The 20,414-nt window shown below is 41.6% G+C and overlaps 1 protein-coding gene and 1 long non-coding RNA gene across 9 annotated transcripts in view; one reads left to right on the top strand and one right to left on the bottom strand.

The window, feature by feature from the left end:
• LOC144579276 (uncharacterized) overlaps positions 1 to 14,016 on the top strand; it is a 27,586-nt gene extending 13,570 nt beyond the window's left edge. For 2 of the 8 annotated variants that reach the window (XR_013526532.1, XR_013526537.1), the window contains exons 4-6: positions 293 to 379; positions 4,572 to 4,620; positions 7,448 to 14,016. This is a non-coding gene — a long non-coding RNA (uncharacterized LOC144579276). Of the gene's footprint in view, positions 1 to 292; positions 380 to 4,571 lie in introns of all 8 variants that reach the window. The other 6 variants (XR_013526535.1, XR_013526539.1, XR_013526534.1 and 3 more) reach the window with 4 other exon arrangements.
• Positions 12,609 to 20,414, bottom strand: part of LOC118147171 (uncharacterized) — a 13,063-nt gene continuing 5,257 nt past the window's right edge. Inside the window, exons 5-6 of the mRNA XM_078348362.1 lie at positions 16,319 to 16,463; positions 12,609 to 12,735 (exon numbers count right to left, since the gene is read on the bottom strand). Of these exons, the coding sequence (XP_078204488.1) occupies positions 16,435 to 16,463 (29 nt within the window). The 3' untranslated portion in view covers positions 12,609 to 12,735; positions 16,319 to 16,434. The remainder of the gene's footprint in view (positions 12,736 to 16,318; positions 16,464 to 20,414) is intronic.

Below are 20,414 nucleotides of genomic sequence, written 5' to 3'. Positions count from 1 at the left end.
TATTTTTATTTCTCTTGGGTATATATGTAGAAATGAAATTTCTGGGTCATATAACTCTATATTTAACTAGTTGAGAAACTGCCAAACTGTTTTCCTCAATGCCAAAATGGCTGCACCATTTTACATTCTTGCCATCAGTGTATTATAAAGAGTTCAGTTTCTTTGCATCCTCACCAATTGTTGTTAGTCTCTTAAAAAAAAAAATGTATAGCTATTCTCACGCATATAAAGTGGTATCTCTTTGAGGTTTCGATTTGCATTTCCTTGCCTTTGTTTTTCTTTTATGAGATAGGGTCTTGCTCTGTTGCCCAGGCTGGTCTTGAACTCCAGGTCTCAAGCAAACCTCCTGCCATGGCCTCCCAAAAAGCTGGGATTACAGGTATGAGGCATTGTGCCCACTCTGCATTTCCCTTTAGCTAATGGTGTTAAGTATGTTTTTATGTGATTATTGGCCATTTGTATATCTCCTTTGGAGAAATGTCTATTCAAATCATAGGGGGATTTAAAAATAGGCTTTTTTTTTGTCATCTCGTCGCTGAAGAATTCTCTCTATATTTTATTTTACTTTTATAAAATTTTTTTTTTTAGAGACAGGGCCTCATTCTGTCACCAGGCTCAAGAGCAGTGGCACGATTATAGCTCACTGAAGCCTCAAACTCCTGGACTCAAAGGATTGTCCCACCTCAGCTTCCTGAGTAGCTAGGAGTGCAGGTACATGTTACTACATACCCAACTAATTTTTAATTTTTTTGTAGATATAAGACCTTGCTATGTTGTCCAGGCTAGTCTGAAACTCCTGGCCTAAAGTGATCCTTCTGACTTGGTCTCCCATAATGCTGGGATTACATGTGTGAGTCACTGTGCCTGGCTCAAAATATTTTGGATGCTAGACCCCTGTTAGATATGATTTGCAAATGTTTGTCCCCATTCTGTGGGTTGTCTTTTCACTTTCTTAGATAGTACCCTTTGATGTACAAAAGCTTTTAATTTGATAAAGTCCAACCTATGTGTATTTTTTCTTTGGTTGCTTAGATGACTTGCTTTTGCTTCTTGTTGTACTTTGGGCTTTTTAAGTGACTTTTCTGAACTAATTCTGTAATGTCTGTATTCTTTATGTGTGGTAACTAAAGTTTCTGTTCTATGAGCCTAATGGTCACCTAATGATTGGACAGAGATTTTCTTAAACACCTAGAACTAAAAATTCTTCCATTTTTTTCTAAGGAACTCTGTGTGTGTTGAGGCATGCCTTCAAAACTCAGCCTAGCAGCTTTACAACTCTGCCTTGGGCTTCGCTTTCTTTTTGTACGGGGTCTCAAGGTCAGCCAAAAGTTCAGCATCTTTCTCGAGCATGTGCACAGCTCTGGGAAAACATGTGGCTTTCTAGATTCCTAAAAATACCTAGAAGCTTTTTAAAGTTTTCATTCCCAATTCTTTCTTTTCAAGTTGTGAGACTAGTCTGCGGTTTGCCTAACTATTATTCATTGTCTTGGGCAATAGTGATGAAAATGTTTGTCTAGAGCAGAGATCCAAGATGGCTGATTACTAGCAGCTCAGGATTGTAGCTCCCAGTGAAAGCGCAAAGAATGAGAGGACGCCACACTTTTAGACGAATTTTTGTTGTTCACGGACCAGGAGATTCCCAGCAGAGGAGCCCCACGGGTCACCAGCGCGATTCTTGTGGCCGGCACTGTGGTTCTTGGTGCAGAGTAAACGGGACTGTGTCCCCTTTTGGTTGATGTTTGGAGCTCTGGGAAGGCAGAGTCACCTATTCAGCTGATTAAAAAAGGGACTCAAGAAGGAAGCCAGACCAGAGATTCCCGGGCAGAAAAGCACCATGAATCTTAATGCTGCTGTTTTAGCTGGCACAGTGGGTTGCTCAGATTCCGGCGCTGATAATCAACAAGTTGGATGTCCACTCAGAGACCTAATTTGAAAATCGGTAATTACAAGGATGACAGGTGGATAAATTTACAATAATGGGAAGAAACCAGTCTAAAAAGGCTGAGAATACCCAAAATCAGAATGCCTGTCCCTCTATAGGGGATCACAGTTCCTCATCAACAAGGGATTGAGGGCTGATGGAGAATGAGTGCTTTCCATTAACAGAATCACACTTCAGAAGGTGGATAATAAGAAACTTCTGTGAGTTAAAAGAACATGTTCTAGCCCGATGTAAAGAAACTAAGAACCTTGAAAAAAGGTTTGACGAAATCCTAACAGGAATAGACAATTTAGAGAGGAATATAAGTGAATTAATGGAACTGAAGAATACAATACGAGAATGCTGCGAAGTATGCACAGGTTTTAACAGTCGCATTGATCAAGCAGAAGACAGGATACCAACTTAATGAAATGAAATGAAAAGACAAGATTAGTGAAGAAGGAGTAAAAAGGAATGATCAAAGTCTCCAAGAAATATGGGACTGTGTGAAAAGACCTAATTTACATTTTGATAGGTGTGCCTGAATGTCATGAAGAGAATGAATCCAAGCTGGAAAATATTCTTCAGGATATTATTCAGGAAAACTTTCCTAACCTAGTAAGGCAGGACAATACTCAACTTCAGGTAATACAGAGAACACCACAAAGATATTCCTCAAGTAGAGCAACCCCAAGACACATAATCATTAGATTCGCCAGGGTTGAAATAAAGGAGAAAATTCTAAGGGCAGCTAGAGAGAAAGGTCAGCTTACCCATAAAGGGAAGCCTATCAGACTCACAGCAGATCTCTCAGCAGAAACCCTACAAACTAGAAGAGAGCAGGGGTCAATATTCAATATCCTCAAAGAAAAGAATTTTCAACCCAGGATCTCATATCCAGCCAAACTAAGCTTCACAAATGAAGGAAAAATAAATTTTTTTGTGAACAAGCAAGCACTCAGAGATTTCATCACCACCAGGCTTGCTTTACAAGAGCTTCTGAAAGAAGCACTATACACAGAAAGGAACAACCAGTATCAGTCATCCCAAAAACTTACCAAAAGGTAAAGACTATCTCCATAATGAAGAATCTGTATCAACTAATGGGCAAAATAGCCAGCTAGCATTAACAACAATATTAAACTCAGGAATATCAATATTAATCCTAAATTTAAATGGATTAAATGCCCCAATCAAAGACACAGACAGACAAATTGAATAAAAAGTCAAAACCCATCGGTACGCTGTATCTAGATTCGTCTCATAAGCAAGGACACACAAAGACTCAAAACAAAGTGTGGGTGGAAGACTTACCAATGAAATGGAGAACAACAAAAACAGGAGTTGTAACTTTCATCTCTGACAAAATAGACTTTAATAGTAACAAAGACTATAAGAAACAAAGAAGGACATTACATAATGGTAAAAGGACCAATGCAACAACAGGAGTCAATGATCATAAATATATATGCACCCAATATTGGAACACCCAGATACATAAGACAAGTTCTTAATGACTTATCAGGAGACTTGGACTCCCGTACAATAATAGCAGGAGACATTGACACCACATTGTTAATATTCGATGGATCAACGAGATAGAAATTAACAGGAACATCTATGATTTGAACTCAGACCTGGAACAAGTAACTCAGCGAGTACTTATAGAATTCTTCACCCCAGGTCTACAGAACATACATTTTTCTCAGTATCACATTACATCTATTTTGAAAGTGACCACATAAGTGGAAGTAAATCACTCTTCAACATTTGCATAGCATTTCACAGACTTAAATGAAATATTGGTTGGCTGTTTGTTTGTTATTTTCTTCCCTTATTCCTTCCTGTCTCTGCTGTTAAGCACAATTATCGGCATAAAAGAGGTTTTTAATACCTATTTTTAGATTGCATTCCAGCCTGGGCAGTAGAACAAGACTCCTGTTCTCTCTCCCCCTTTCTCTTTCTTTCTTTTGGAAAAAAACAAAAATTAGAGCCCTTCTAAACCATAAAAAAAAGTTACAGCAAAGTGTGTTGAACTAATACAGTCTCCGCTCATGAAAATAATAAAGAGGAAAATGCTGAAATGATTAACTGCTTTATTTGCCCCCCCCAAAAAAGAAAATGTTTGTCTAAATATTTTTGACAAATGACCCCCCTGGTGAGCAGCTTTAACAGTGGGTAAGTATTGAGTTAAGTAAGGTGAAGAGAAGCCTTTCAAGCAGTCTTCTAGGAATCCACCCGATAGGTTAAATAATGACAATTTTTCTGTGAATGAAGTTTATCCACTTCCCCTGGTGCTGGGAATATATGCTGTTGTTTTCAAGACTACTGCTGAGCTCAAAAGAAGGGATTGCACTAGAGTAAATTGAAACACCACAATGTTCATTGTTCTTACATTGTTTTTTTGAATAAGTTCTTATATCATTCAATTTCTGGTTAATTTCCAGAGTTCCAAAAAAGTTAATTTTGAAATATTTTGACAGTTTACTTTTCGTTGCTTTCATAGAGAAGCAAAACTTCTGAGTTTCTTCCTCTGCCACTTTTCCTGATGTTCTGTTTAATCTTGAATAATCATACCCACACTGGAGTTTTGAGGATGTTCTGCAGTATTTCAAACACTTTCATATCTATCTTCTCATTTTATTCTCAGAATAAACTTTAGAGCTGAGAAGTGAACATCCTTTTTATGGAGGAGAAAGGTAAGGTGTCCTGCAGGCAATCACTCTGTCTTCTGTGTGCCCCAGCTTCTCTGTCATATCATCTCATTAATTTAGATTAATTTTTTATAGCTAGACAATAAACTCCAAGACAGAATAGATAATGTTATTATGTCCTTGAATCCAAGCACATAGCATAGCTTTTGTCATAGAACAAAGTAGATGTTTTGAAATTTAAAAATGAATGAAGAATAAAGTTTAATGTTTCAGACGACTTTCCTGATGAATTAATTTGTGTCCTGCTGTGTTAGACCTGGAAGTGTCCTCAGGGGCTACATGAGGAGGAAATAGATTGCACAGGACTTAGCTTCCTGTCCCAGTGTTTCAACAGAACCATTCCCCCTTTAGTTTCCTCTTCCTAATGTTCACTTAACAAATATTAAAGGAGCTCCTACTATAAGTCTGGCCTGATAAAAGGAGTTACAAAGGGAAATCAGGAAAACAGAGTTCTTGTGATGGAATTTACAATGATGAGACAGAAAATAAAAATGAAAAAACATATAATTTCAAGTGGAAATAAATGCTAAAAAAGAAAAAGACAGCAGAACAAGGTAGGAAAGCACTGGAGAACACAAAATGATTTTAGATAGGGTTATCAGAGATGTCTTCTCTGAGATGATATTTAGGCAAAGAGATGAATGAAATGAAGGTCAAGTCATCTGAAGATACAGGGGAAATGTCCCAAGCAGAGGGAGCAGCAGGTAGCAAGACCCTGAGTTGGGAGCGAGGTTAGCATGATTCAGGAAGAATGACAAGACCACAGTGGCAGAGGTGGGATGAACAAGGGCAGAGTGCCATAGGACAGAGTGGTAGAGATCCCAGGACAGAGTGGCAGAGATCCCAGGACAGAGTGGCAGAGATCCCCAGGACAGAATGGTAGAGATCCCAGGACAGAGTGGTAGAGATCCCAGGACAGAGTGGCAGAGATCCCAGGACAGAGTGGCAGAGATCCCCAGGACAGAGTGGTAGAGATCCCAGGACAGAGTGGCAGAGATCCCAGGACAGAGTGGCAGAGATCCCCAGGACAGAGTGGTAGAGATCCCCAGGACAGAGTGGTAGAGATCCCAGGACAGAGTGGCAGAGATCCCAGGACAGAGTGGTAGAGATCCCAGGACAGAGTGGTAGAGATCCCCAGGACAGAGTGGTAGAGATCCCAGGACAGAGTGGTAGAGATCCCCAGGACAGAGTGGTAGAGATCCCCAGCACAGAGTGGTAGAGATCCCAGGACAGAGTGGCAGAGATCCCAGGACAGAGTGGTAGAGATCCCCAGGACAGAGTGGCAGAGATCCCCAGGACAGAGTGGTAGAGATCCCCAGGACAGAGTGGCAGAGATCCCAGGACAGAGTGGCAGAGATCCCCAGGACAGAGTGGTAGAGATCCCCAGGACAGAGTGGCAGAGATCCCAGGACAGAGTGGTAGAGATCCCCAGGACAGAGTGGCAGAGATCCCAGGACAGAGTGGTAGAGATCCCCAGGACAGAGTGGTAGAGATCCCCAGGACGGAGTGGTAGAGATCCCCAGAACAGAGTGGTAGAGATCCCAGGACAGAGTGGTAGAGATCCCCAGGGTTGGGCCATGCTGTGTTTTGCAGGTCAGTGCTGCTACATTATTTTTATGCTAAACAAATCATGTTTTGGCTAAAGTAAAAGTTTGAAAAATACAGATTTTATGTTAAAATTTATTATATATTTACTTGCTCCTTCCTTCCCCCCTCTCACTTTCCCTCCCTCCCTCCCTCCCTTCCTTCTTTCCTTCTTCTTTTCCTCCCTTTCTCCCTCCCTCATGTTCTTTTCTTTCCTTTTGTTCATCTTCCCCACCAACAGAGTCTGGATCATGTCTTCTTTACCTGTGATTAACATAGGACCTGGCATATAGAGGGTACTCAAATGGTATTTTTCTGAATAAGTGAGAAAATTGAGACCCAGAAAGGCCAAGTAGCATTTTTAATGCTATGCAGATACTGACAGAACCAAAGCCAGATCTATTTTTAGCTCATCTTCTGCCACTTTACCACATCGGTAGCATGGAATCAAAAACGATCCAAAGAATTTTACAATTAGTGTATGTGCCTCATTTTCTGTTACTGACTCCAAGTATAATCTATTCATACAATCACACAGGTAACACATTAGTGAAAGACTGCTTATTGTTTCATTGGGCTAAGGAGAAAAGTTTCCTGGTGACAGTTATCATCAAAGATATACTGTGTTGTAAAGAACCACGGGGTGTGATTGGGTGCTGGAGACCCCAAGAATGTGAGACGTGACCAACTCAATATACCTTTGGAGGCTATATGAGTAAACAGCAAACTTCTCAGGAAAGCAAATTGACAAACTGTGTTTGCCGCCAGAAGGCAGTCACTTCCCAGGTCCTGTGCTCCTTGTATCTGTGCTCCTTGAGGTTATCTACCTGACATCTGGAACCTGTTGAACAAGGAAAGCAGTCCTATGAACCTGTGATAAATCAAGTAGCTGACTGACAATCACTTCCTCCTCCCTATTCACTGTACTTAATAAATTAAAAGGGCTGTAAAAGCTCAGGGCCTTTGTTCACTAGAAGCAAACAGTCCCCTGAACCATTCTTTTAAACAGAACCTTTTGTCTTTGTCTTCAATTCTGCATCAGTCCTCCTTTGTTCATGAGATAACTACTGCAGTTGGGGTAGGATGGAGGCATTGCTCTATTGGTACAGTGTCTTGTATCAGGGAGGGATGGTTTGGTTGCAATCCTTCCTTCATTAGAGGAGAGATAAGGGCAAATATCATCAAGAAAACAGTAAGTTTTCAAAGTAGAAAATGCCGCATTTTCTAGTTGCAGATGCAAAGGCCAGGAAGCAGACAAAGTCAGAAAACAAATTGTCTAGAATGACCCACAGTGCTCTGGAGTACTTTAATGAGATTGGCCAAGGCTTGAAGCATCTCTTCTGGCAGCACCCCAGGAAGTCATCCATATCTCCACATGATGTGCAGAAAACTCAGGCAGATCTAGAACCTGAAATAGATTTGGGAAACCAGAACACATGTGCTGAAATTGAGAGTAGCCCCACCCCTCACCCCACAGCTCTGAATCAGTTCCTGCAACAAATCCAAGTACGATTCAAGATGAAGACAAGACCAATTTTTATGACAGGCAGAGCAAGCCAGAGGCCTGAAAGGAAAGTCCCCAAATCAGTAGGCAATACAGCCAGGAGACAGCAGCTATCAAGCAGTCAAGCCAGCCTTGGTCTTCTTCATCTGTGACTAATGTTCCTACCAGCTCAGCTGTGGTGGAAATAGCTTGTGCTGCTCCTACATGTCAACCAGGAGAGGAGGCAACTGCAGAACAGATGGAGCGTTTGAAAGTAAGCACTCCTGCTCAGACCTCTAGTGCAGTATCCACCAACACTGATGGCAACATCCACACAGACCTGATTGGTGGAACACCAGATGCTCAGTGAACAAAAACTGCTAGTTCTGCCCTGCAAGAGGAGATCCTGAAGCTTACAGAATAGACTGACATTGTACCAACAGCCCAAAGGATGATGTTGACAAGTACTTGAAGCTTGCCAACAGTGCTGGCAAGCAACAGGTGGTCCACATTAAACAGGTCTCTGAGAAGAACCCGAAATCTTCCCAAACCATCTTTCAGCTACAAAACAAGCTTGAGGACTATGATTGGAAGTTCCAGAAGGTGGAGCAGCAACCAAAGGACATCTTCAGGGATATGCACCAGGGTCTGAAGGCTATGGGAGCAAAGCTGATTGGCTTCAGTGAGAGTGTGGTTGATGATGTCAGAGTAGACTTTTTGGCTTCTCCTGGGCCACTCATTCAGTGATATGGGCTGTGGTCTCAAACCCTGGGGAGCACATTCCATTGATTTGGAGCACATTTGGCAGTGCAGGAGACAGCTCTAACCTGATGTCACAAAGAATCATGCAGCTTTAGAGCTGGAAGGGACCTTAGAGATGATGCCAAAGCTGAATCCAAGAGAAAATAAGCAAGTTTCACACCATCATACAGATAAGAGCAGAGTAGAAATATGAACTGTGTATTCTAGCCTTTTAACTGAATACAGAATGGTGGACTCTAAAATGAGATGTAAACGATCAACTGGCAAGCTGAATTGATAAAGCAAAGACTTTAAAATAAGGCCGAGGATTGATCCAGTGGACAAAATATGGGCCACTGCTAGTGCTTAATATTCCTCCACACAAACTAGAAAAGATGCCCCTTCTACTACGTGGACTCAGGCCACAGAAAGGCTATCAGTGTGGCAGGAGGCACATGGGCTGAGCTTCAGTCCCCACTCATCTCCTTGTCTGGGTTTTATGTGGACTACACTTTGCACTGCCTCACTCAGCAGACTGGTGAAGTGATGAGTTGTTTCAGGGAAGCCTGAGCAGATTGGAGGAGAGTGCAGAGTAGTTCATTAGCAAGGAATTAACTAGTTTTCCAATTTCTGTGACTCCAGGAAAAGATCAGTCTCTTCCCCAAATATCTCTCCCACTCACCATCAGGCTGCTAAAATTCTACTATGGGTCAATCCTAGGGCTTATAGCTTTATCACCATAATAAATGAAAAACATGTTTTGTAAAACAACTGGTAATCTTCTCTAACCAGTGTTAGAGAAGAACAGATGTGGAGTCACAGTCTACAATCTTTAAAAACTGGCAGCAAATAAATATTTACCAGTAGGTAAGAAATTGTGGTATATCCATATAATGGAATACTAAATTGAGCAACTAAAAAGGATGAGGTAAATCCATTATATATGCAATGGTATAGACAGAATATCACACTGATAAGTAGGTAAAGCAACTGCAGAAAATGATATAACATATATATTTATTTAAAACATGGTCTTGCTCTGTTGCTTGGGCTGGAGTGCAGTGGCATGATCAAGGCTCACTGCAGTCCCAACCTCCCAGGCTCAAGCAATCCTTCCACCTTAGACTCCCAAGTAGCTAGTTTTTATTTTTAGTAGAGACAAGGTCTTTTCTATGTTACCCAGGCTGTTCTCAAACTCCTGGGCTAAAGCAATCCTCCAGCCTTGACCTCCCAAGGTGCTGGTATTATAGGTGTGAGCCACTGTGCCCAACCTATCATTTTGTTTAATAAAAGTATATACAATCTCCTGATAGATATATACATATATATGAAATCCCCCTGATTTGTTCACTTCACTGAAGTAAAATATGAGATCACATTTCTTTTACCGTTCGGTGTAAATGACACTGAGCCTGTAAGTCAATCCCTTATAAGAACTGCCTTCTTGTTTTTACAATATCCTCCCAGGAAAACACCAAGATTCTCCCAGACACTTTTGTATCCTAAACCTTGTTCTGTTTGTTCTTGTATAGTAAATAGGAGTTGGAACTCAGAGGCACCACCTTGAACCTGGAAAACTTCACCTCTGCTATGTTACCTGGTTCCTCCATGATGTATAGCTAGGCTCTGTGGCTGTCACTGCTTAAACCACAAAACTCAGAGACTCTCATTAGAAGCCTCTCCTCTCTGAGGTTGCCTCTAATACCAGACTGCATTTTTCCTCTGTACTGAGTGTGTGCAAAGGGACCATTCTGGCTGATTTTCTGGCTAGAGTTGGCACTGACACTGCTGCCAGAAACCTGGGGTTCCAACGTGCTGCCAAAGCTTTTTTTGTTTTGTTTTCTTAGTCAGGAAAGAGGAGAAAAGTCTGGCCATGCAACCATCTTGCCTCACTAAGGCCATAGCAGTTCACTCCCCCGACCTGCTTTTCCATCTAGCCTCTTCATCCCTCCCTGTCACGTAACACTAGAAGATTTTTTCCTCCTGCAGACCCAAGGCCCACCATTTCCTGCCTAAATATGACTGAGACTCAGAATAACCACTGTCTTGTCCCCATGGGTTCCAACAGACAATCCTGCTGGAGAAAATTATCTGAGCTTGGAGTTACCTCAAAGCATGGATTGTTCCGTCTTCTACTTGGTTTCTTTGGTACATATACATAGAGAGTATACTTTTTTTCTTTTTGAGACAAAGTCTTGCTCTGTTGCACAGGCTGGACTGCAGTGGCACAATCTCGGCTCACTGCAATCTCTGCCTCCCAGGCTCAAGTGATTCTCCCACCTCAACCTCCTGAGTAGCTGAGATTATAGGTGCCTGCCACCACACCTGGCTAATTTTTATAATTTTAGTAGAGATGGAGTTTCACTATGTTGCCCAGACTGGTCTTGAACTCCTGGCCTCAGGTGATCCACCTGCATCGGCCTCCCAAAGTGCTGGGATTACAGGCGCGAGCTACCACACCCAGCCCATAGAGAGTATTCTAACTAACCATGTATGTCACTAGAATGTTAAACTAATGTTCTGGCACTGAGGTGGGTATTTTGAGCATTTGTGACTTTACAGTCTATTCTCTGTATTGGTTAAAATATATATGAACATATGCTAATATCATATTAATGAATTCTGTAAAAGGTTAAGACACTAAGTAGGAAAATATCTATACAAAAACTGCTAATAGTGGAATTAGCGATAAAAGTAAGCATGAGAATTTTTGGATTTTATACTTTGCATGGTTTGATATTGTTTTTACAATACATATGACTTTTGTGACTATAGACAAAACTTGAAGACATTGTGTGTGTTTGTGTTAGGCCATTGTTGCATTGCTATAAATAAATACCTGAGACTGGGTAATAAGAAAAGATGTTTAATTGGCTGACAGTTCTGCAGGCTTTATAGGGAGCACAGCGGCTCATGCTCCTGGGGGGGGGCGGTGGCGGCAGTGGCTCAGGAACCTCAATCATGGCAGAAGGCAAAGAGGGAGCACTCTGGCACATCAGATGGTAAAAGCAAGAGCAAGAGGGAGCAGGGAGATGACACACGCTTTTTTTTCCCCCAAGACAGAGTCTTGGTCTGTCGCCCAGGCTGGAGTGCAATGGTGTGATCTCAGCTCACTACAACCTCCACTTCCTGGATTCAAGCGGTTCTCCTGCCTCAGCTCCCTGAGTAGCTGGAATTACAGGATGCACCACCATGCCCAGCTAATTTATTTGTATTTTTAGTAGAGATGGGTTTCACCATGTTGGCCAGGCTGGTCTCGAACTCCTGACCTCATGATCCACCCGCCCTAGCCTCCCAGAGTGCTGGGATTACAGGCGTGAGCTACCGTGCCCTGCCTGACATACACTTTTAAAGGACCAGATCTCACAAGAACAGCACCAAGAGGATGGTGCTAAACCATTCATGAGAAAGTCACCCCCATGATTCAATTTCCTCCCTCCAGGCCCCACCTTCAACACTGGGGATTACAATTTGACATGAGATTTAGAGGTACACATATCCAAATTATATCACATTGAAAATACATACATGATGTACTATGCGGAGTTAAACATTACACACACACATCCTTGTTCATGAAGATAGTATTTGATGCAGTGACAGAGAGAAAGAGAGAAAACAGGCACAGGTGATCAGGAGCTCTGGACACACCTGAGCTTGGATAAGATGACAGCATCACGAGGGACAAAGCTGATGAAAAGGCCAAGGAGTTCGGGGCAAGGTGCCCTGAACAAAGTGGCATTTTTGTCTTTGCAACTTCAACTCTTTTCAAACACTTCTTACTAAGTGGTGGCTTTCATTCTACTTTACATACTTTATAGAAAGTCTTAGTCCTTTTTGACTCAATATTGCCAGTCCTCTCATTTCCGTAGTGCTCTGTAATTACTGGTTAGTAAACACTAAAGATAGTTTCATTAGGCCAACTGTAATGCTATAGCCTGGCTTTTGGCCAGTGATAAAAGGGACTTTGCCATTTATTTCACTCCTTCCCAACATACACATGCACACACTCACACACGCATACACACAGGTGTGCAACTTGAAAATAATCCGAATATAAGACAAGTGTTGAAATTTATTCAATACACCACATGAAAGACTAATTGCACATTTTAAACTAAAATTTTTTAGGTGTAATTTGAGTTCACGCTTCTCCTGGGCATGTCTGTTTTCAAGTACAGGTGGTCAGCACAGAACTCAGACACTTGACTTGACTTCAAATGATGTCATCTTCTTGGCCTGTTGCCTCTGACTGTTTTCCTGGCGGCAGCTCAAACAAATGTCAGGCAGATCTAAAATCAGAACGGGGGAAAATGGTTGTGTGGAATCAACTTCATCAACCTAGATTTATTACAGAGCAACTCTGGGCAGAATAGAGTAAAGGTTGAAGAATCTGAAAAAGCTCAAGATTCTTCCAAAGTTATACTGTTTATTTGAATTCTTATTTGAATTTGCTAATCCAATTTCCATGTTTACAGTGTATGTTCTTGGTTAACTTGATAGACAAAATGGCATCTCACTGTTTTTAGGTGGCATTATTTTGATTACTGGTAAAGATAAGCATTTTAAAATACATTGTATTGTTATTCATATTTATTTGGTGTTAATTGCCTGTTTGTGTATTTTGCCCATTGTCTTTTGAGATACGAGTGTTTTCCTTATTAGACGTAATAGTACTTCATATATGAAGGATGTTGACCTTTTGTTTGCTATATCCGTCATAAATATTTTTTCTGGTTTGACATTTATCTTTTAGTTTTGTTTATGATTTTGCTGACTTCCAAATGTTTGCATTTTAATGCAGAAATATCTATTTACTGACTTCCAAATGTTTGCATTTTAATGCAGAAATATCTATCAGTCTTCTCCTTTGGGATATAATCTATTGCTTTTTTTTTTTTTTGCATAGTAAAGCCTTCACCACTCTGAAATCAGATAAATGTTTATCAATATTTTCTTTCTGTTTTTGGCTGTTTTGTTAACTGCTTATTTCCTTTCTTCCATAGTAAGACTCTTGGATTCAAAGTATAGATAATAATAGGAAATATTATAATGATTCATTTGCTTTATTCAAAAATACATATACAATACTCCTGAAATATAAATATTAATACTATCAATCCCCATTTTATTATTGAAAACAGTCTGAAATATTTTTGAATATGCCCTCTTCATTGTCTCTCAGTTTTTAAATAGTTATTATCTATATTGACATAGTGCAAAGCTGTTACATGCTCTACTTTCTCTCTTTTTCCATTTTTATTTTAGATTCAGGGGGTGCATGGGCAGGTTTGTTACCTGGGTATTTCGTGTGATGCTGAGGTTTGGAGTATGAATGATCCCATCACCCAGGTACTGAGTATAGTATCCAACAGTTAGTTTTTCAACTCTTGTCCCCCCTCTCCCTTTCCCCCAGTAGTCCCCAGTGTCTATTGTTGTCATCTTTATGGCCATCAGTACCCATTGTTTAGCTCCCCAGCTTTTGACTTTTGGAATTTAACCCTTTAATCATTCCATATTGCATTTTGGACTATAGTGTGAGAGAAAATCTAAATAAATAATTTTCCCTAAAAGTTGAGTCCTCTACTTAATGTTATTAGTGATTTCATCCTTTGTTCATTTATGACATTTAAAGCATTACACAAATAAAATATGTTCATTTGAAGAATCAGAAAATGCAGATAATTGAAAGGAAGAGAAAAACACTTGCATTTTCTTTCCACTCTGAGTTGAATGTTAGCAGTTTGCTGTGTCCCTCTAGATGTTTTCTTCTGTGGATACAATTCCCCTCCAAATGGAATCATATTGCAATATGGGTTTGCAGCCTGATGTTTTTCCATCTGGTAATATATCATGACTATCTTTTCATGTCAATCAATATACCTTTATAGCACCATGTCCTAATAAATGTTTCCTTGAGATATACTGAACATTCAGAAAAGTACACATTTCATAAATATACAGCAGGATGAATTTTTGCTAGCTGAACACATCCTTGTCATGAGCTACCAGATCAAAAAATGGAATATTGTTAGTACCTCAGAAGCCCCCTGAATAGCTGTTTCTAGTCACCTTTCTCCCACAAGGGTAACCATTCTACTCCTATCCTGATATTTAATAGCACAGATCCCATTTTTTAGAAAGAAATTTGTAGAGATGGGCTCTTGCTATGTTGCCCAAGCTGGTCTTGAACTCCTGCTCAAGCAGTCCTCCCACTTTGGGCTCCTAAGGTTCTGGGATTAGAGGTGCGAGTCACCTGCCCAGCATCACAGCCCCATTTTTGATAGCTATGTGGTGTTCCATCACACATATATGTATCATAACATACTTGGCATAAGTTAAATTGCGTTCTCCAAAAAAAGTAAGTTAAAATCCTAACCCCAGTATCTGTGAATATAACCTTATTTAGAAATAGGGTATTTGCAAATGTAATTGGCTGAAGATGAGGTCATTAGAGTGGGTTGTAATCATATATGACTGGTATCCTTGTAAGAGAAAGAGGCCATCTGAAGACAGAGACACTGGGAGAGCACCACATGATGGCAGAGGCAGGGACTTGGGGGAGGCAGCTGCAAGCCAAGGAAGGCAGCAGGTTGACGGCACCCCCAGGAGCTAGGAAGAGACAAGAGGTGAGAAGAAGCATGCCTTTGCTGATACCTTGATTTTGAATTTCAGCCTCCAAAAATGTGCAAGAATAAATTTCTGTTGTTTTAAGTCACTCCCTTGTTATGGCAGCTCTAGGAAACACACACTAACCCAATTTAGAATGTTTTGCTTTTTTTCTAAAATGTATAGTCTTATATTCGAATACGTCTTTAACTTTTTTACTTAGAAGAAACTAAGTGTGGACTATCTGTATCAAAGAATGATAGTAGGAAATATTACTTTTAAGACAATAAATACGAATCACCAGATTACTACCTTTAAGTGTTGCCCTCTGTGATACAGGTGGTATAGACTGCTTCCTCTTTAAGGCATTCTCCTGTAACTCCAGTCTCACCAGTATTTCCTGGACTGAGGGTACCATGGGCCTACATACAGAGATAACTGACTCCTGCTTCCATCTACACCATGCAGAAAATCCCAGCCCCTTATCACCTGGGAGTCTCTGGGGAGTTTATATGCATGTTTTTAAATAATTCTGTTACATTCTTTCCTTCCCGCCCAACCCCTCAACACATCCTCCTATAAAGACTTTTGGGGGCCTGCCTGTGCTACTTCCCCTAAGATTGCACCAAGTCAGTAGCAAAGACCCATTTCATGCCTTCAGAAGCTGTGGCCGCAAGGTGCCAGGGCACTGTGGCATTTCACATGGCACTCACTGCATTAAATTCAGGCCATATTTCTCTAACAAGGAGATGCCTTTCCTTCCTCCTCTGCACCAGAAGCCCCAAGCAACACTACCTGTGTTCTCCTGTTTCCCAGAGTCCCACTGCCCATGGCCCTGTCACCATGGGGCTTAGGAAGACCAGAATCTGAGGCAGATACCATGTGTGGGCTCTGACACCTTCACCTGTCTCCTCAACTGTCCCCATGTAAACTACTCCAGAATGGTGATGACACTGAGCTATCAGACTTCATGCACATGCATACCCAGATCTTGAGAGCAGGTACATCTTATAGTTACACTCATTCTTTCGTATATTTTGATATTAATAGGGCAAATTTCCTCCTACTGCTTTTCTTTTTCAAAACATTCTTGTATGCTATTACCTGTTTATTTTTGTAGATAAACATATGAATAGTTTGCCAGCTTCCAAAATAATCCCATGAAAAATGTGTTTGTGGCGGAATTAGGTGAGTGAAACTAATGAAAGAGTTAACATTATTCAGGTGTTTGGGCCCCCATCAGGAAGGAGGGGCGTGTCTCTTTACCTACCTGAGTCTTCCTTCACTGGCTCACACGCTGGAGAGGTAATTGGAAAAGGAAGCAGGATGAGTTCTAAGCCAGCTCTGGCATCTTTCAGGATTCCTTTATTTCTTTCATAGCATTAGATGAGTGTATGCTGGAGAACAAATCCTATGGAAGCAGAAAATAAGCTGATTTAGTAAATGTGTCAGACAGGAGAAATTGTGGCTGGATTCTGGAGCCAAGGATTATGGAAAGGGGGGCAAATTGAGGACAGGTAGATAGACATTGTGAGTGTGGTGGGCCAGAAGAGTGCAGGGTGGGATGGGGTTGGGGTGGGGGGTGCTGGGCTCTGAGTCGGGAGACTTGGATTCTTAAGTGAGCTCTGAAATCTGCCAGTATATTGGGCCAGTAGTTTCCCCATTTGAACAATGAGAACACATGGACACAGGGAAGGGAGCACTACACACTGGGGTCTATTGGGGGGAATAGGGGAGGGACGGGGGGGGAGCTGGGGAGGGATAGCATGGGGAGAAATGCCAAATGTGGGTGAACAGGAGGAAGGCAGCAAAACACACTGCCACATGTGTACCTATGCAACTATCTTGCATGTTCTGCACATGTACCCCAAAACCTAAAATGCAATTAAAAAAAAAACCTGTTGGCTTCTTTCTTAACGTGCATGTTCACTGAGTGACCTCTAAGGCCCTCCCTGAATCAGGTTTCTCTGAGGTATTACAGTTGAAACATGCAACAGGAATTGCATGGCTGAAGAAAATCCCTAAGATGTTAAAAACTTCCATGTCTGAACCCAAGGGGTATAATTATAGAATAAAATGATAAAAAAAAAAACAGCAAGAACTCAAAAGGCTTTTGGGATAATTCTTGCCAGTGAAATAGAAAAGAAAAAAAATCCAAAGTAGCTCATGGACATCATTTAGAGTGGATGAAACTCTGTAAAGGAGGTGCTTCTCAAACTGGTTATTATTTTGATCATGTGTGGCCAGGACTCCCTGGGATAGCAAATTCTCTCAGATATCATGGATCTCTTTGTGGGCAGGGTGAGGCAAGGCACTTCTGACTCCTGTGCCCATGGCCTCTAATCACAGACAAAATTTGCAGGCTTTTGGCATCCTTAGGGCAGCAAGTTAAACAATTTTATCAATGGGGTTCCAGTGTGTGTGTGTGTGTGTGTGTGTGTGTGTGTGTGTGTGTGTGTGTGTGAAAGAGAGAGGGAGCCTTTCTCAGTCACCCAGGCAGGAGCACAGTCCTGCCATCACAGCTCACTGCAGCGTCGACCTCCCAGGCTCAAGTGATTCTCCTACCTGAGCTTCCCGAGTAGCTGGGACTAAAGGCGGACACCACCACACCTTACTAACTTCTGTATTTTTTTGTAGAGACAGACCCTACTATGTTGCCCAGGCTGGTCTCAAATTCCTGGGCTCAGGCGATTCTCCTGCCGTGACCTCCCAAAATGTTGAGATTAGATATGAGCCACTGTGCCAGGCCCAGATTTTGTTTTTAATTCTTTTCCTTTCTTAAAAAAAGATTGAGTTCCAGATTTTGCTTTAAGCCAAGTTAGTCTGGTTTAACTCTGTCACAGAGACAGACTATTAAAATTCTAATTGGATTAACTCCTCAGAGGGATTCAGACAGATGCTTGTTTCTCAGATAGAGCAGGCGGGAGATGGGGGGAGAAAATAACATTCAATCACCCAAACCCTTCTAAGGAGCCGTCAGCAAGGCTTGCAGTGCATAGGGCATGCCAGACTGCATTACTTCCCTAAGGAGGGGCTAGGCCAATCAGTCACCCCAGTTATGCCCTCCTGACTCTGTCCCAAGAAGTTACCCACCACCTCCCTACACCGAAGGTCCAGCGTATCTTCACTGTGGCTAAACTCATTGCTAGCCTCAACTGCCATTTCCTGCCAGGTCTTTGAAATGGAAAAGGAAAATTCCAGGTTCTGTGTGGCAGCCGGCCTCCAAGGTGACCTTCATGCTGACCTCCAGTGGTTCCACCTCTTGGCATTCACACACCCTGTATGGCTCCCCTCCCACATTGTACCAGGGTTTGTTTTGTGATGAACAGCACATAGCATGTGTAGGAGAGTTTCATTGCCAAGTTGTGAGGTCACCCAGCAAACCTAGAGCTATGCCACATGATGAGGAGCTAAAGCCTCCAGCAATAGCTGGTAAAAAACTAAGGCCTGACAACAACCACATAAGTGAGTTTTGAGGTGCAGCCCCCTCACTCGAACACTCAGATGAGGCCACAGCCCTGGCTGACAGCTTGACTCCAACCTCATGACAGACCTAGAGATTGTAATCCCCCAACTCAGCCACTCCGAGATGCTTAACCCTCAGAATCTATGAGATAATATATTTAAGTTGCTATGTTTTGGAGTGATTTGTTATGCAGTGTTAGACAAGTGCATCCTGTGGTGCCTCACCAGTTCGAGGGGCTATCAATTTTCACAACAGTCATTCATGTAACGTAAGTTTTGTTTTTAATTTTTGAGTAGAGACAAATGCAGTCAGGAAGACATATGCTACATTAAACGACAAGTGAACATTTATATATCTTGTGCCAAGCTCTGTTGTAAGTTCTTAGATTCCCAAATCCACATGATAATAAAAATCACCTGGAGCTGGGTGCAGTGGCTCACACCTGCAATCCCAGCATTTTAGGAGGCCAGGGTGGGAGGATTGCTTTTGCCAGGGTTCAAGACCAGCCTGAGCAACATAATGAGACCATGTCTCTACCAAAAAACCTGAAAAACTTAGCTGGACATAATGGCATGTACCTGCAGTCAGAGCTACACTGAAAGACTGTGGTGGGAGGATGGCTTCAGCCCAGGAGGTTGAGGCTGCAGTGAACTATGATTGTGCCACTACACTCCAACCTGGGTGACAGAGTGAGACCTTGACTCTAAAGAAAAAAAAATCACTTGGGGTGCTGATTAAACATTTAGATTTCTAGTCTCCTTCCCTTGGTTTTAAGTGGGACTTAGGAATCAGTAGGCTCACTACCACTCCAAATAATTCATATAATCAGTCAACTTTGAAAAATGTTGCAGAATAGGATGCAAAAATGAAAGAGACATAGCCCCTTCTCAGAAAGAGTGCAAGATGGAAAGCAAATTGGTGACAAAAGTGCATTTAAGGAGAACCACCAAGAGGTAAGGAAGACATGAAAACCATTGGAGGAATTGAGCAGTGTGCTTTCTGGAAGAAATGACATGTGAGCAAAGTCTTAAGATTAGTTATGACCTCACACAAAGCCAGATATAGAAAGAATCACTAAGAAATAGTGATAGCTTGTATTTCTCAGGTGCCTGCTAAATGCCAGGCATTGTGCTAAGCATCAAACCCACCTTATTTTATTTAATCCTCACTGCAACCTTAGTAGAAGCTATTGTCATTCCCAATTTCAAATGAGGAAGGCAAGGTTTTGGTTACCACACTGCCCAAGGTGACACCGTTCACATATGCAGAGCTAGGTAGAGAGGAGGCAGTGAACTCCTTATCTCATACTCTTTACCACTGTCCTCTTCCACCTTCCAGGTGACATGAGTCTCAGGGATGTGAAAGTGCTGTGACATTTTTGCAAACGGCAGGAGAAAGTGTCCAGGGAGGCATGTGGGCCAGGGGAAGATACTACATGATGTATTGGAACTTGGCAGTGATTTCCTACTGCAAGCTCACCTCATTCATTTTGTAAATGAGGAAAGAGAACCCCACAGAGGGTATATGACTTGCCTAAAGTCATATACATTTTGTACATTTAGTACATTTTGATAGTGGCAAAATGTACTAAAGATCCAGATCACAGGCAGCACTCTCTTTCCATTACAGAAAGTTGGAGGCCAATATCACACAGGCCATGGTGGATGCCTTGCTAAGGAGGGTTGAGCTATAGTATAGGAGATACATACAGTCAGGGGCCGCATAATGATGTTTTGATCAAAGGTGAACCACATATATGATGGTGGTGCCAAAAGACTATCATATTTTCACTGTACTTTTTCTATGTTTAGATATGCTTACCATTGTGTTCCCATTGCCTATAGTATTCAGTATAGTAGCATCCTGTTCCAATTTGTAGCCTAAGAGAACTAGGCT

Source organism: Callithrix jacchus, chromosome 14 (genome assembly GCF_049354715.1).
Source record: "Callithrix jacchus isolate 240 chromosome 14, calJac240_pri, whole genome shotgun sequence".
NCBI lineage: Eukaryota > Metazoa > Chordata > Mammalia > Primates > Cebidae > Callithrix > Callithrix jacchus.
The sequence above is the reverse complement of the archived record's forward strand: the minus strand, read 5'-3'. Positions and strand labels throughout refer to the sequence as shown.